The sequence below is a fragment of the Labrus bergylta genome, chromosome 18 (genome assembly GCF_963930695.1).
Source record: "Labrus bergylta chromosome 18, fLabBer1.1, whole genome shotgun sequence".
In the NCBI taxonomy this organism is placed as follows: domain Eukaryota; kingdom Metazoa; phylum Chordata; class Actinopteri; order Labriformes; family Labridae; genus Labrus; species Labrus bergylta.
The window spans coordinates 13,300,705-13,314,112 of record NC_089212.1 but is presented as its reverse complement, the minus strand read 5'-3'; the positions used below and the strand labels follow the sequence as shown (position 1 = coordinate 13,314,112).

Here is a 13,408-nt window from a genome sequence, read left to right as displayed (position 1 = left end):
CCGTGTTCGCACTCCCATCAATAACATAGCCTGATTGGCGGATTCTATCCAATCAGGACTCTTCTGTCTAACGGGATCAATCAGGATTCTATCCAATCACTAGTTGACATTTTAGCTAATCCCGCCTTAGAGTTAGAAGCCGCTCAGGCATTGGTTAAAAGATCAAATCGGTGTTGCGCAACCCTGAGCTGAAGTGAAAAGCTAGCTCAAGTCAATGAATGTTTTCTCTCAGGCTTCAGAAATTACATCCTAGCCAAGCTGTGTGTATATGTCATTAAATTCTTATCATTGAAGACAGGAAGTGGCACTTTGCTCCGCAATGTGCAACATTTAATCGACGTCATTTTGACAGACAGGCATACCAGACATAACTATGCACTTGTCTTTAGCCTGCATGTCCAAGGTACAGTAAAAACACTGTTGGCTGTGTTCAAAGTGTAATGTGTGTGTGCACACTGGGTCGCTAATGTGAACCATATGGAGCCCAGTTGTTGCTTAGTCATGGACCAAAGATTAAGTAGGAGGGATTTTAGGGCCACATGCTATTGGTTGCTGGAGGATGGAGAGGCTGTGAACTTGAGGAATATCTGCTTTCAATAGTTGATTCCGTCTAGTTGAAGGGAACAGTACAGGCAAAAAAAAGCTATGGCTACCCAAACCAAGGTGAACTAGTAGACAGAAACTTAATCTGCGTAGGGAAAAATGTGTTTTCTTTTGTAAATGGACTAAAAGCTTTTGGTGTTGTTGTTCTTTGTAGCCTGTTCTTCATGGGTACTTCAGAAGTTCCTGCTCCTGGAGGGTTCGTATTGGTAAGTTATGCCTCAGCATGTGTCTGCTTAGTTGGATTTTGATGTCTGCAAAACGATCATTTACTTTTTTTGTGCAACAGCTTTTGCTCTCAAAGGTATTGAATATGACCAGGTCCCAGTCAACCTAATCAAAGATGGAGGTCAGCAGGTACAGTTTAGATTCTCATGCTGTGTATAAACACAAAATGATTGTGCATGAAAACATGGGAGATCTATTTTCTAAAACCCTGATATAAGACTAGTTACTACTACTTATTTCTTGCAAGCTTTTGAGAATCCCAAACTAATCTAATAAAAAAAAAAAACCTGTGTTAAAGCGTACACAAGAGTACAAGACATTGAACCCCATGCAACAAGTGCCTGCAGTTGAAATCGATGGGATCACCCTGTCTCAGTCAGTGAGTCCACCAAACTCTTCACCCATGTGAATCTTGCAAATCATTCACATTTTATCCACTTGAAATGTAATGGATATATGGTTTCCTGCTCACAAAGCTGGCTGTGATCCAGTACCTTGATGAGACCAGGCCAGGGGCTCGGCTTCTCCCAGCAGACCCAAAGAAGCGTGCACATGTTCGGATCATAAGTGATATTATTGCCTCAGGGATTCAGCCACTGCAGGTATGAACCATACAGTCCAAATGATTAGTCAGCTTTTGTTACTTATTACTAAAAAAATAAAAAAACTTCTGTGCTTCAGAATTTGTACGTCATTCAGAAAATAGGAGCAGAAAAGGTGCAGTGGTCTCAGCACTTCATTGATCGTGGCTTTCAAGGTTGGTGGAAGCGCATCCAGTTTACCATCCACTGTATTCCTTCTTCTCCAGACTTCTTTTACAATATTATTCATGTGCACTCTCTCTTCCAGCTCTCGAGCCGCTTCTGAAGGAAACAGCAGGGAAATATTGTGTGGGTGATGAGGTAAGAGCCTGACCATGGAATAATGTGTTACCACAGTTTGATTAAAAAAAAACAAAAAAAAAAAAAAACATCCATCTTGTCTCTTTTAGATCTCCATGGCAGACATCTGTCTGGTTCCACAAGTCTACAATGCAGAGAGGTAAGTGATCAGACATTAAAAATAGAACTTCATTATAAACTCATTCAGAACTTTTCTTAACCTGGAGTCAACATTATTTACCTTCTTCACTTTAAATACCATCTGTCTTTAATCTGTGCAGATTCAAAGTGGACATGGAGCAGTACCCCACTATCAAAAGGTTAAATCAAACCTTACTTGAGATTGATGCCTTCAAAGTAAGCCACCCGTCTAACCAACCAGACACACCTGCTGACCTGCGTGCATAGAACTCAACAGTTTCAAATAACACAAGCAACTTTGTACTTTGTTAAATAAAATGCTTTGAAAGAAAAATACAGTGGAGTATAGTTACTTTGAATTACAAGGAAACTTTGAGTAAAAAACATTTATTAGCATTTGCCTTCATCCATTTCACCCAGTCCAGCACTTTGTTTCAATACACTGGTATGGGGACAGGTTAAGGTCATAACCTAATGTGTAAAATACATCAGATTTGTTATGCAAATCACAAAACCTCTCATTTCACTGCATGCAGCATGAGATCTCTGTGATGGTTATTTAAAAATAGACTCCTAAAAAGAAGCGATATTCAAGTTAAAGGGGAAAGAATAAATCACAAAAACAACAAATATAACCTTAAGGAATATATATATATAAACATTGAGAAACTGATTTGTCACATCATCAGGACAGATCACAGCACTTGTACTGTTTTGGAATAATAAAACCAATCGTCCTGTTTGGATCTCAAAATCATCACTTCGGACTAACCAGAGAGCTCCACTGAGCACTTCACTATGTCATTGTAGAAAGTGCCAGAGCAGTCTGATCCTCCAAACACGAGCAAACTGCACCCAACAAGGACACTTTTGCCCTGTTCATACTTCTCAGCTTCCGTTAGGCTGGAGCATCCCAAATGTATCATACTGTGTCCTGCACGAGGCTTTGAGCAGAGCAGAGGAGACGCCACCGAGCTCCACATGTTGGTGTCTGAAAGGAAGGAAAATCACAGAACAGTTTGTGACACAATGGAAACTAGCTCGTCTGTAATGGTCCTAAAATGTTTTACTTATTTAAAAAGTGAGAAGTCAATCGGTCATGCTGATATAGTTTTATAAAATACAGTGCATTAAACAAATTATAAAGTCACCAGTGTTGAAAATGTGAACATCCTTCAGAGCTCCGATTGCACTGCAGCCGCCGCTGATAAGTATCCTGTTGTCTGACACCGGCACAGCTGCATGAAACCTGTCCATGTACAGTCAAGAACACTTTTCACATTAATGTTGTAAAGCCAGTTTCTACAGAATACTAAAGCACCTGACTTCTATCATTTCATGTAAAGATAAATGGAGAGTTCAGATAGATGTTGTGTTTAAACCATGAAATTCAAATGCAGTTCATTTCTTCCAAAATGCCTAAACCCAAAAGACCAGATGGCTACATGGATGACATTTCTCAAGGTCGATCAGTAGATGCGTACTCACCCTCGAGGCAGCGGTGGCATGTTTCTGCACTTCACAGCTGTGTACTCCATGAATCCTTTCCTCATTAAGAAAATAAATAATCATTTCAAAGCTGGAGTCAAAAGCGTTGCCTAGTGCAGCAATCTGATGTTCCTCTTACCCAGATCTAGCACGTGGAGATCATTCAGGTAGGTGGCCGTCTTACGACCACCAAATATCATCAATTTATGGGACATCAGAGTGGCTGAATGTCTGTTTAACACAAACATAACCTTGAGATTCATGTTTTAACGGAAGGGAAACATATTTGGATGGAAGTTAACTCACTGTAGGGGATTTTGAAAAGAAGGCTTACCCAAACCGAGGCAGAGGTCTGTCCCCCTCCACAATGGGCTGGTACCAGAGTTCAAACTCTGGGTTGAAGATGTACAGAGCATTACTGCAGGGTTTATCTGCTGAGGAATGGCTCGGCTGAACTCCACCAAAGACAAAAAGCTCTTTCTTATAAAAGGCTGCAGAGTGATATGCCAAATTAGGAATGTTCCCTTTTGCCTAAAGGGGTAAATCCACAAAAAAAGCAGAAAGAGAGCATTTCAAAAACTCTAGTGGAGCGTTTGATAAGGAAAACTTCAGCATGTTGACAGCTTGCAAAAAAAAAAAAAAAACCTACAGTGACAAGCTTCCACTTCCAGGTCTGAGTATTCAGGATGTAGAGCTCACTGTAGCGCTGACCTTCCCTCAGGCCTCCGTAAACAAAAACTGATTTAGAGTCTGGGTCATAGGTGGCAGAGTGTCCTCGAGCACATGGGGGTACCGGTCCAGAAGAAGAGGAGTTCATAGAGAACCAGAAGTCATTATCTGTAAAAAAAAAAAAAAAGGGTCAGAAAGGAAACTAAATGTTTAAAAGAAAAGAAAAAAAGTTCTTTGTAAAAGCACAAATATACTAATATCATACTGACCTAACTCCAGCTTCCACAGGGAGTCCTTGCAGTAGTTTTGTTCTGCTGTCTCTCCTCCGATGAGGATGGCGGTGTCAGGGTCACTCAAACACATTGTGTGGCTCCAGCGCTTCGATGGACATGCTGAAACTAAACATGATCACTGTGAAAATAAGACTCAGATAAGAATGCACTGGTTGTAAAAGTTTGTTTCTGACCTTCTCTGTTCTCACTCTTTATCTGCGCCATCACTTCCTCTAGACTGTTCCTCCTGGACATCCTCATTTTCTTGGGGGTGGAAGCTTGGTCAATGTCCTCTGCGAGGCTGTCACTGTCCTCGTCCTCTAAACTCCATGCGAGCTGGCCTCTCTTACTGATAACTGTACGTTTTGGTGTCTTCTCCTTATAGGCAAGGCAAGGAAAGACAGCTTATTTAAATAGCAGGTTTCAAACCATAGAGTCAATTTAAAAGAAACACAGAAGACTTCTTAAATGAAGATATATATCAATAGATATGAAGATATCAATTTAATAATGAGTGATATAAACTACAATAATCAATTAAAATACAGTTAATTGTTTGGCTTACTGTGGGCCAAACTGGAGGTTTATTTTCAATTCTGAAAATGCCGGTGTCAATTTTGTTTACTTGGATCCCTGCCGAAGAAACATTTTCACCCAGGTGCGACACATGAGCATTAATCTGCAAGGTGTTACAACATTAACATTGGAAACATACATATTACATAAGAATGACATTAAATGATAGAAAACAAATGTGCAGTTATTGTTAGGAATGACTCTTACCGTAGGCCAAACTGGAGGTTTATTTTTAATTCTGAAAATGCCGGTGTCAATTTTGTTTACTTGGATGTCTGCATATGAAGCACTTTCACCCAAGTGTGACACATCAGCATTAATCTGCAAGGCAGGACAACATCGACATGTTTCAAAAATAAAACCTATTTGAACTGTTTGGTTCTTTTTAAGAAAGACATTAATTGCTAAAAAAGATATACATTTAAATTGTAACAAGTTAAATGCAGCTACTGTTCAGATTAAAGTGCAGTAATAACTTGTAGTAAGAAAATAAATGTGCACTAGAGAAAACAGTTGTGCAGTTAGTTAGTCTTAGGCATGACTCTTACCGTAGGCCAAACGTGGGGTTTCTTTCCCATAGTGAAAATGCTGGTGTCAACTTTGTTTACTTGGATGTCTGCATATGAAGCACTTTCACCCAAGTGTGACACATCAGCAGTTGTCTGAAAGGCAGGACAGTGTAGACAATTTGCACACACAAAAGGAACAAATAAAAGCAAAACCAATAATATTTTTTCACACATCTCACCGTTTCGTTTGCAATGCTTTGATTTAAGGTTGAAGAGAGATCAGTGGCATTGTGTTTGTCTGGGAACAGACATTTCCTTTGAACCAGAGGAGTGCTGCTGAAGACACTGGATTTATCCTGTGCCTGCTTCAAGGACAATGACATTGCATCAAATAGTACAGAGGAAATGTACAATATTAACCCAGGGTGAATGTGCCTTCTAAATCTGAAGAAAATAAAAAATATGTTTGGTTTCCTTATGCTGGATATTAACAGGGAGCTGTTAGGCTACCACTTCACATAAAACTAAAACCATCCTACCTCTCCACACACTGTTAGCACAATCTTTCCATAAACTCCTCTCCTGCCTCTCTCTGCTGCCACTAAGACGATGTCAGAGCTCCACTCCCCCTCCCAGGTCAGGCACCTGAGTTCAAAAAGGTCAATTTTACCCATTCAGTGTCGAGTGTTTTTGCAGAAAGTGGTCAACGTACCTCGCTTGAGATGTCAGGGTCCCAATTTGTTGCACTTCAGCACTGACCACAACCTCTACAGAGATTGTTGTCTCATTATAGTTCCATTCTCCAAGACCAAACACCACCAGCTGTTTGGGAAGAGGCAGGGGCACGTGGACTTGGAAGCACCTTCGGTTGGATTTGCTGCAGATTGAATATCCCAGACGACATGGTTAAGATGCTGTTTCGGGGTTAAAGCGACTACATACCGGTATTTCTTTAAGGCCTACCTAATAAACTGTCGGGGAGCGTCACGCAGGGAGCACAGCACATAGAAACTCTGCTTCCCCATGTTGTTTCAAAGTCTTCTCGTCAAGAAGTGTACACTTTCAAACCACGAGCAGCACTTTGGTGTGACCTGGAGCTCGGTTAATCGCATCTGATTGGCTGACTTGAGCGCGAGGACGCAGAGAGAAGGCGCACCTGGAAACCTCAGCTTTAAATTAGGCCTAATGAAACACACAATATAGCTGTTGTGTTAAACTACAAATAGGTTTTAGATACGGTCTTTCATACAGTGTCATTGTAATAATGATTTACAGAAGGCCTATGTCTATTTATGTTTCATATTTATATTTACTTTTTTTTTTTATTATTATAGTTTTGGGTTTTTTGATCCTTTAACCACTTGTTTCTATTTCTTTTACTGCTCTTACCTTCTTATTGCTGTTATCTTTTAATTTATTTTTTTCAGCTCTTTTGGTTTCTTACATATTTTTAAATCTTTGGTCGTCTTGGTCTCAGCTCTTGTTGTTGGGTTCTTGTGTTGCCTGGGTTCTTATAATGGTTCTTGTGATGGTCGGGTTATATATGTCTGTTGGGTATTATTATTAATTATCATTATTATTAATTATTTTTAGTATTTTGCATCAGTTATATTCTTACTGTTGTTAATGTTCTTCTGTGTTTGGTTTAGTTTGCTTTGTTCTTGTTTTTGCTGTTTGTCAAAGCACTTTGTAAACCTGTGTTTTTAAAAGGTGCTATATAAATAAAGTTATTATTATTATTATTATGTCTTAAAGCGTAAATTGATCTCGCATGTTTTTTTTTTGATTAAATGATTTCTCCAGCTGTGTGAAAAGTGGGAAAGTGAGTGAGGCTATTTGAACTTTTTGTTGTCTATACAGTACTGTTGATTCACATCTACCTTTACCAACAGAGAACGTGCAACAAAATGTTGTTAAGTTGAAATTTTATTCATTGTTGATAGTGTGAAATACAAAAAAGTATGAATCTCTCTAATACATCTAATACAGCGTTGTGATTTATTGAAAACCATTAGAGTCTAACTGTATGAACGTAAATAAGACTATGATTATTATTCAAGTAATCAAGTAAAATGGTGAGTCACACAAGTGCAATTGTATTCTGACTGGTCTTTGGGGAGGCTAAAAATAAAACTTGGTTTCATCAGTACCTCTAAGAATTACATCAAATCCCTAATGCCACAATTTAATGGAAACACAGGGGACCATCCCCTCAAGCACTATCTAATCCTGGATCTTGCTTTGACATTGGTATGAAATGATAGGGTCTCAGGTGGAATAAGTGGATTTGGTTGGTTAGAGACAACACACAAAACTGACTTACAGTATTTGTCTTGTTACATTTACCTGCATCTCATTTCCCAAGTATTATAGATTAACCAAACAATACAATTACAATAAAAAATATTGCAATTTGCATCCCTACACAGAATCGATGCAAAATGAACCACAAAAAAATATAGACAATATTCTCTTTATTGTGGGATATAACGAATCTCATCATGACTTACAGTGAGGGTACAGTACATTAAACATGGGCAACTTAAACACAGTCGGTTACATTGTATACAGATTGAGCAGCCAAATCTGTGACATCTTTGGGAAGCATGCGCACAGCTGAATGCGGTAGAGGCATGGATATTAGAAACAGGATGTAACAAAGCTGTTGAACACATGTATGCCCTAAACATCAAGGAAACTCAAAAAGAAACACGATGATCTCAGTTTCCATAGACTTGTGCACAGAATACATTTAGATGAAATATTGCAACCGCTCCCTACTCGTGACCCTGCAATTTAGAGGGGGAGTGAGGCAAATGTAAATATTGAACGTATTACATAATAAGAGTGTTTTGTGATAAGGGCTGACTTTTATTTGTGTCATAAAAAAAAGCACACTTCGGAAAACTGTTATCAGTACATTCAACTTACATCATTTAGTAACACACAACTAGGACAGAAGACAGCTCTGTGCACAGAAACACATAATAATATTCTTCATTATCACATGGTTTATTTCAACACAGATCAAAAAATAACTTACGCTACAAAGCAGAAGGATACATACAGGTGGCAACATAATCATAGAATGTGCACGCAAACACACGCAAACACACACACACACACACACACACACACACACACAACAAGAGAATTTTCAATTTTCTGCAGAGCACTGCTGATTAAGCACCTGGCGAGGTGAAAAATATCCTGTGCAGGTATTCCCTGATCACTGCTACCATAGAAATGGTGGGACTGAAGACGATATATGTTTTATGACCAAATAGCACAGTGCATTCATGGGAACATGGCACGGCTTCTTCAAATAACTATCAGCAAGACACTCGAGCAAATGTTGTCTCCAAAACTATCTGACTATATATGGAAATAAACACAAGCTGATTATGATAAAAATAGATATTTAACCTTTATATATTATAACTTCATCTTTTTCCATGTTTGGAATCAAAAATAGTTCATTGTTCTACAGAGTCGTATACTTCTGTAAAGTAAAGAGTACATTCATAAACAATAATTTGGCATCTTAGGCACTGTAATAAACTCTGTAGTAAAGAGTTTTGTTTCGCCATAGTGAGTAGGAGTTATCAAACTTCAGGAGGTAAGTGCCTTCACCTGGAAAGTCGTGGCTCCCCCCATGGACGGACAAGTGGCTGTCCTGGCGGTAAACAGGTAGGATTTCCCCCAGGCTTGAGTTTGAACGACTTTTGGAGCCCTTCTCGATGTCTCCGTTGCTGACAGGCCCTGAAACAGAAACCACATAAAGCACAAAGTCAAGACACTGGCTCAGGCAGCAGCTAGAGGAAAACACATTAAAACAGCATTGTGGTGTGTTTTGTAGACACAGAAAGACCAATGTGTTTGATAGAAAAAGTAGTGATGATTGAGACAGTGCGAGTCAGGATAACACTAACCTTCAAGCTCCTCCTCTTCTTCTTCATCATCGCTCGACTCGCTGATGTGTACAGTGATGGACCGGCTTGTGACGGGAGTCCAGTCAAAATAAATGCCAAAGCCAATGTCATAGCCGTCTGTAGCAAACTCCCAGCACACTTTTTTGGCCTCGGGCACAGTGGGCACGTGAACGGTCATGATGTCGCCTCGGTAAACTGTTACCATGCTGTCCTCCTCCGTGCGGAGCTTCGCCTTAAGCTCTTTCAGAGCAGCAGATGTCCATGTTGATGGGGGGTTCAGGGGCGGCATCTGGGCTGCAATCAGGAGGAACAAGTGACATGAAGAATCGTGTATATAGCAGTCAATGAATGTTTTTATAGCTGTAATTCACTGTGAACACACGTATGAATACTCTGGATCCTAATCATAGAAAAAAAAAACAAAGCAGCCGTCATGATGGCACAATCGGCAGGCCCTCACCTTTCATCTCAGCGGAGAGCTGACAGCTCCCAGAGCTGTTGCTCTCCTCGCTGCCTTCCCCCGGGGCCACCTCAGCAGGGACCTCTTCATCACCCTCAAAAATGAACAGACACCAAACTAAATAACAGCTAAGAAATCAGACAGTATTGCACTTCTCTTTTATCGACAACCATTGAGAGCTTTCCACACATTCCTAAATATTAACTACCTCCGTATATGGTCCTGAATCCTCCTTAGTTTCCTCCATATCAGCTTGGATTTTGGACTGGACACAGCTCTGTGAAAGGTCTGTATTCTGGAGCCTGAAGAGCAAACAGTGTCATCAATAAAAAAAAAAAATATATCAGAATGCAGGAAGTATAACTATCAACAGTGATTCTTTATTAAAAAAAAAAGACCTAAAGTAGCAACAGGCTACCTTTCTTACCTGTCCTGCGGGCGGTCGTCGCACTGATTAGATGTTATTCCAGGAAAAGATGAGAAGGACAGAGAGGAGAGCCGCGACTGAAGCTCTGATGTGGCCTCTAATCTCTCCATGGCTGTAAAGACAAACACCTCAGTCAGTCTGCGTGGCTGGAAAAGATGAAGCCCCGCCCCTCTCCAAACACGGAGGGAGGAAAAGATGACAGCACTGAAAGCTAACCTCGAAATGCACACGAACTCCTGTCAGACATTAAAGGGTCACATGAACGACAACACAACTTCTCAAGCAGTTGAAATGTACATTGAATCCTCCTCTGGTTGCAATTTCATAATCGGACATTTGCCTGTAGCCGCCCGGCTCGATGGTTAGCATCCGTGAAGGCTAACGCTACCTAGCAAACACAGAAAGTGGAGGCGAGGCGGAGGGCAGACAGATTAAAAACTAGTCTTACCACGATGTGACGCCGGGAAATCTGAGAGTTTGATTAGATTTCACTTCCACTAGTCGAAAGCAAGCCATCGGGGGAAAACCCCTCTCCACATCACAATCATGAGACGGATCTATCCACTGGGTTGTTTCTGTGTGTGAGGGAAGAAAAAAAAAATAGTCCCGTATTTTTGACACTTCCGTGTTTTCTCGAGTGTAGCCGAAAATGTGCGATTGTGAAGTACCGAGGTCCTCTGCTCACTTTTAATTTCGGTGTTTTTTTTTTTTGTAGAACATTTGTAAAAGTTTTTAGTTGTGTTTATATTTCATGTAATGTAAACATTGCTGTTAAATCTGCACTTATGCAATGAATGAATTGTGCTTTTTTTTTTTTTTTTTTTTCTTCTTCTTCCATGAACTGATTTTATTTACAAAGCATTGCAATGTATTGAAGGAGATGTTGACAATTTCTGCTTTTTACTGTTTTTACAAAGACAATATCTTGGAAGATACTCAGAGATGGTGTGGTCTAATCTTGCATCAGTAACTTGTAAACTGCAGAGATGCATTGTCTCATAGGTTTGTCTCTTGATAGAAAGCACTGCAGTGGGGTGTCTTTGGTCTGGGCATCAGTGAGAGAAATCCAGGGGAAGGGCCTTGAAAGAAAAAAAAATAAGGGACAATATGTAATTATTTCAACTTAAGCTTCTATTCATTTTGTCTTTCATCGTTACATGAAAGTATAACCTGCTGTATCCTTGAGTGGGATTTACATTTTTTCAATTGGCAGAAGTGAGGTAAACATGATATGTTCTGGAGTAGCACTTACTCCCCTGATAGAAGAGAAGATGCACATGATGCACTTATGAAATTCTGTGCATTTAATTCCACAGCGTGAGTCCCTTTCTCTTGAAGGACTTTGTTGATCAGACAGAGAGCGTCACTAGATCCCAGTCTGGCCACGGTGCAGATATTTAGCAGGCTGTACAACGCTGCACACACCCAGTTTAGACCCAGAGAAATGCCGCCTGAATAAAGAGGAATATAACTGCATTTAAATATACAAAATCAAAACATGGGTAAAGCATCACATTTGTCTCCTTAGATCTTATACGATCTGATTTAAAGTGCTAAATTCAAATTCAAGATTTGTATTTTTTAAATAATGAAAAATAATATACCACTCCCTGTAAGAGGACAGGAAGCCCTTATCAACAAAGGATCAGTGAAGACTGTTTTTAAATGAATGCAGGACCGCCACACTTCTGCAGCATCACCAGTCACAAAGTCATACTGAGGATTGAGAATAAAGTCATGTCCAAGAAGCTGTGCCAATCTGAAAAATAGATAAAAACAGAGGAATTTAGAGACTGATAATCAACAAACATGAAGTAATACTTTCTGAGTGGGGTATTACCTCGAGACAGGCACAGCTGAAGTGAAGCTGTACACAAGGCAGTGCTTTGATAGATTAGAGCGGAGATCAGCACAAACTTTAGGGAGGTCAGAGGGCAGACAGCAAAGGAATAATATGTCGGCCTCTGCTGCCAGTCTGCTGTTGTTGAAGAAACATTCAACCCCGGCCGGCATAAATTCCACTGAAAATAAACAAACAGCACACACTTCAGAAGCCATCTCATTTGGACTTTCTCAACACTCATGGTAGGTTAAGACACAATTTAGGAAAGTCATTTTTCATTTAATCCTAAATATCTCAACATAAAAACTCTAAGCAGGAGAATGTTTTTAAAATCAGGTCACTGTGGTATTTTGTTATGAAATAGTTAAATATTTAGTTCCATCCCCATCATTTTTTTTTTAATACTCAATGTTATTTCCCCGGTCTATAGAAACCTTGACTCAACATGATGAGCAACCCCCCCCCCCACTTAATATTTACAGTCATGTTATGATGTGGCTACTTATTGTCATATCTGGGACTATTGGCTGACTTTGGCAGCAGTATACCTGTAGATTCTGGTCTTCTACTGGAGATCTTAATGTTTGAAGGTTTGATGCTGGGCTTTTCAAGGAGGGACTTGAGCAACTGTTTTCCAAGGTGACCCATCCCCAGAATCCCAACACAGAGGTCTCTGTCTTCTTTAGATGCCAGTGAGCCTCTGTTTGCAGTGCGACTTCGGATCATACATCTAAATGTGAATCAATAAGAGTTTGATAATTGATCATTTATGTATTATGAAATGTGGCCTACAAGTTCGTTTAAAGGGGGTTCCCAACATAAATCAAAACAATACACAAATTTAAATGACAATAAGGAAAAACACATTAAGAAAGGATGAGGGACTTTGATCAGTACCGTAAATATACGTCAGTGTTATTGTAGAGTTGCCACCGGTTTCAGAGAAACTTAAAAAGAGACCAAAAGGAAGGCTACGTTACCTCAGCGATTGCGCGAGTTTGCACAGGAACACCGCGTGCGCGCACCCGCAAAATGTCAGGCCAGCGGCGCGTGCACGAAGATGTATAAACTCTTTCTCCTCCTCGGACAGTCCAGTCTCAAAAGAAAAACTGCCCAAGCCAGCTGTTACGTCCACCATCGTCTTAAACTTTCAAGATGTGAACCGACGAGCTTGGCGTGAAATCGGCCTCGTCCACCTGTTTCTATGACAACATGACAACTTCCGACCCCAACATATTTCAAGTCTTTGCGAGTTCTTAAGGTTAAATAAGGTTGAACTTGAATCTTACACTAAGTGTTTTATGGATGCGTAAATAAAGGGTAATTCTGGCTTTAACCAGAACCTGTATGTTCTGTTGTCATGGTTTGGATATGTTTGTCTA

General features: G+C 40.0%; 3 protein-coding genes across 7 annotated transcripts; 1 reads left to right on the top strand and 2 right to left on the bottom strand.

Annotated features, from left to right (window-relative positions):
- Window positions 1-196: 196 nt before the first annotated feature.
- Window positions 197-2,186, top strand: gstz1 (glutathione S-transferase zeta 1). Of its 2 annotated transcripts, none has more exons than XM_020630106.3 (9): window positions 197-403; window positions 758-809; window positions 890-957; window positions 1,127-1,207; window positions 1,305-1,430; window positions 1,510-1,585; window positions 1,678-1,730; window positions 1,820-1,869; window positions 1,991-2,186. In XM_020630106.3, the coding sequence occupies exons 1-9, from the start codon at window positions 374-376 to the stop codon at window positions 2,115-2,117; spliced, it is 663 nt and encodes a 220-aa protein (XP_020485762.2). In that variant the 5' UTR covers window positions 197-373; the 3' UTR covers window positions 2,118-2,186. The 2 variants fall into 2 exon arrangements, with proteins under 2 accessions (XP_020485762.2, XP_020485763.2); XM_020630107.3 differs by lacking the exon at window positions 197-403 and adding an exon at window positions 431-663.
- A 13-nt stretch (window positions 2,187-2,199) lies between these two features.
- Window positions 2,200-6,525, bottom strand: zgc:163014 (uncharacterized protein LOC100038766 homolog). 3 transcript variants are annotated; one of them, XM_029276643.2, is made up of 15 exons: window positions 6,328-6,525; window positions 6,077-6,241; window positions 5,904-6,009; window positions 5,604-5,729; window positions 5,404-5,517; window positions 5,063-5,176; window positions 4,845-4,958; window positions 4,489-4,657; window positions 4,277-4,405; window positions 3,988-4,175; window positions 3,673-3,869; window positions 3,478-3,569; window positions 3,339-3,393; window positions 3,002-3,099; window positions 2,200-2,841 (listed from the first exon to the last, which is right to left on the bottom strand). In XM_029276643.2, the coding sequence occupies exons 1-15, from the start codon at window positions 6,387-6,389 to the stop codon at window positions 2,618-2,620; spliced, it is 1,953 nt and encodes a 650-aa protein (XP_029132476.2). In that variant the 5' UTR covers window positions 6,390-6,525; the 3' UTR covers window positions 2,200-2,617. The 3 variants fall into 3 exon arrangements, with proteins under 3 accessions (XP_029132476.2, XP_029132475.2, XP_020485797.2); XM_029276642.2 differs by having other exon boundaries at window positions 4,474-4,657; window positions 5,604-5,726; XM_020630141.3 differs by having other exon boundaries at window positions 4,474-4,657; window positions 6,328-6,524.
- Window positions 6,526-7,821: 1,296 nt separating this feature from the next.
- On the bottom strand, window positions 7,822-13,317 carry tmed8 (transmembrane p24 trafficking protein 8). 2 transcript variants are annotated; one of them, XR_010669126.1, is made up of 8 exons: window positions 13,007-13,317; window positions 12,575-12,756; window positions 12,024-12,204; window positions 11,788-11,942; window positions 11,436-11,634; window positions 10,632-11,262; window positions 10,175-10,295; window positions 10,031-10,058 (listed from the first exon to the last, which is right to left on the bottom strand). XR_010669126.1 is itself a non-coding variant. In XM_020629962.3 (6 exons), exons 2-6 carry the CDS (start codon window positions 10,291-10,293, stop codon window positions 8,909-8,911), a joined length of 810 nt encoding a protein of 269 aa, XP_020485618.1. In that variant the 5' UTR covers window positions 10,294-10,295; window positions 10,632-10,835; the 3' UTR covers window positions 7,822-8,908. The 2 variants fall into 2 exon arrangements, 1 of the variants encoding a protein (XP_020485618.1); XM_020629962.3 differs by lacking the exons at window positions 11,436-11,634; window positions 11,788-11,942; window positions 12,024-12,204; window positions 12,575-12,756; window positions 13,007-13,317 and adding exons at window positions 7,822-9,126; window positions 9,297-9,590; window positions 9,757-9,850 and having other exon boundaries at window positions 9,965-10,058; window positions 10,184-10,295; window positions 10,632-10,835.
- Window positions 13,318-13,408: the final 91 nt, after the last annotated feature.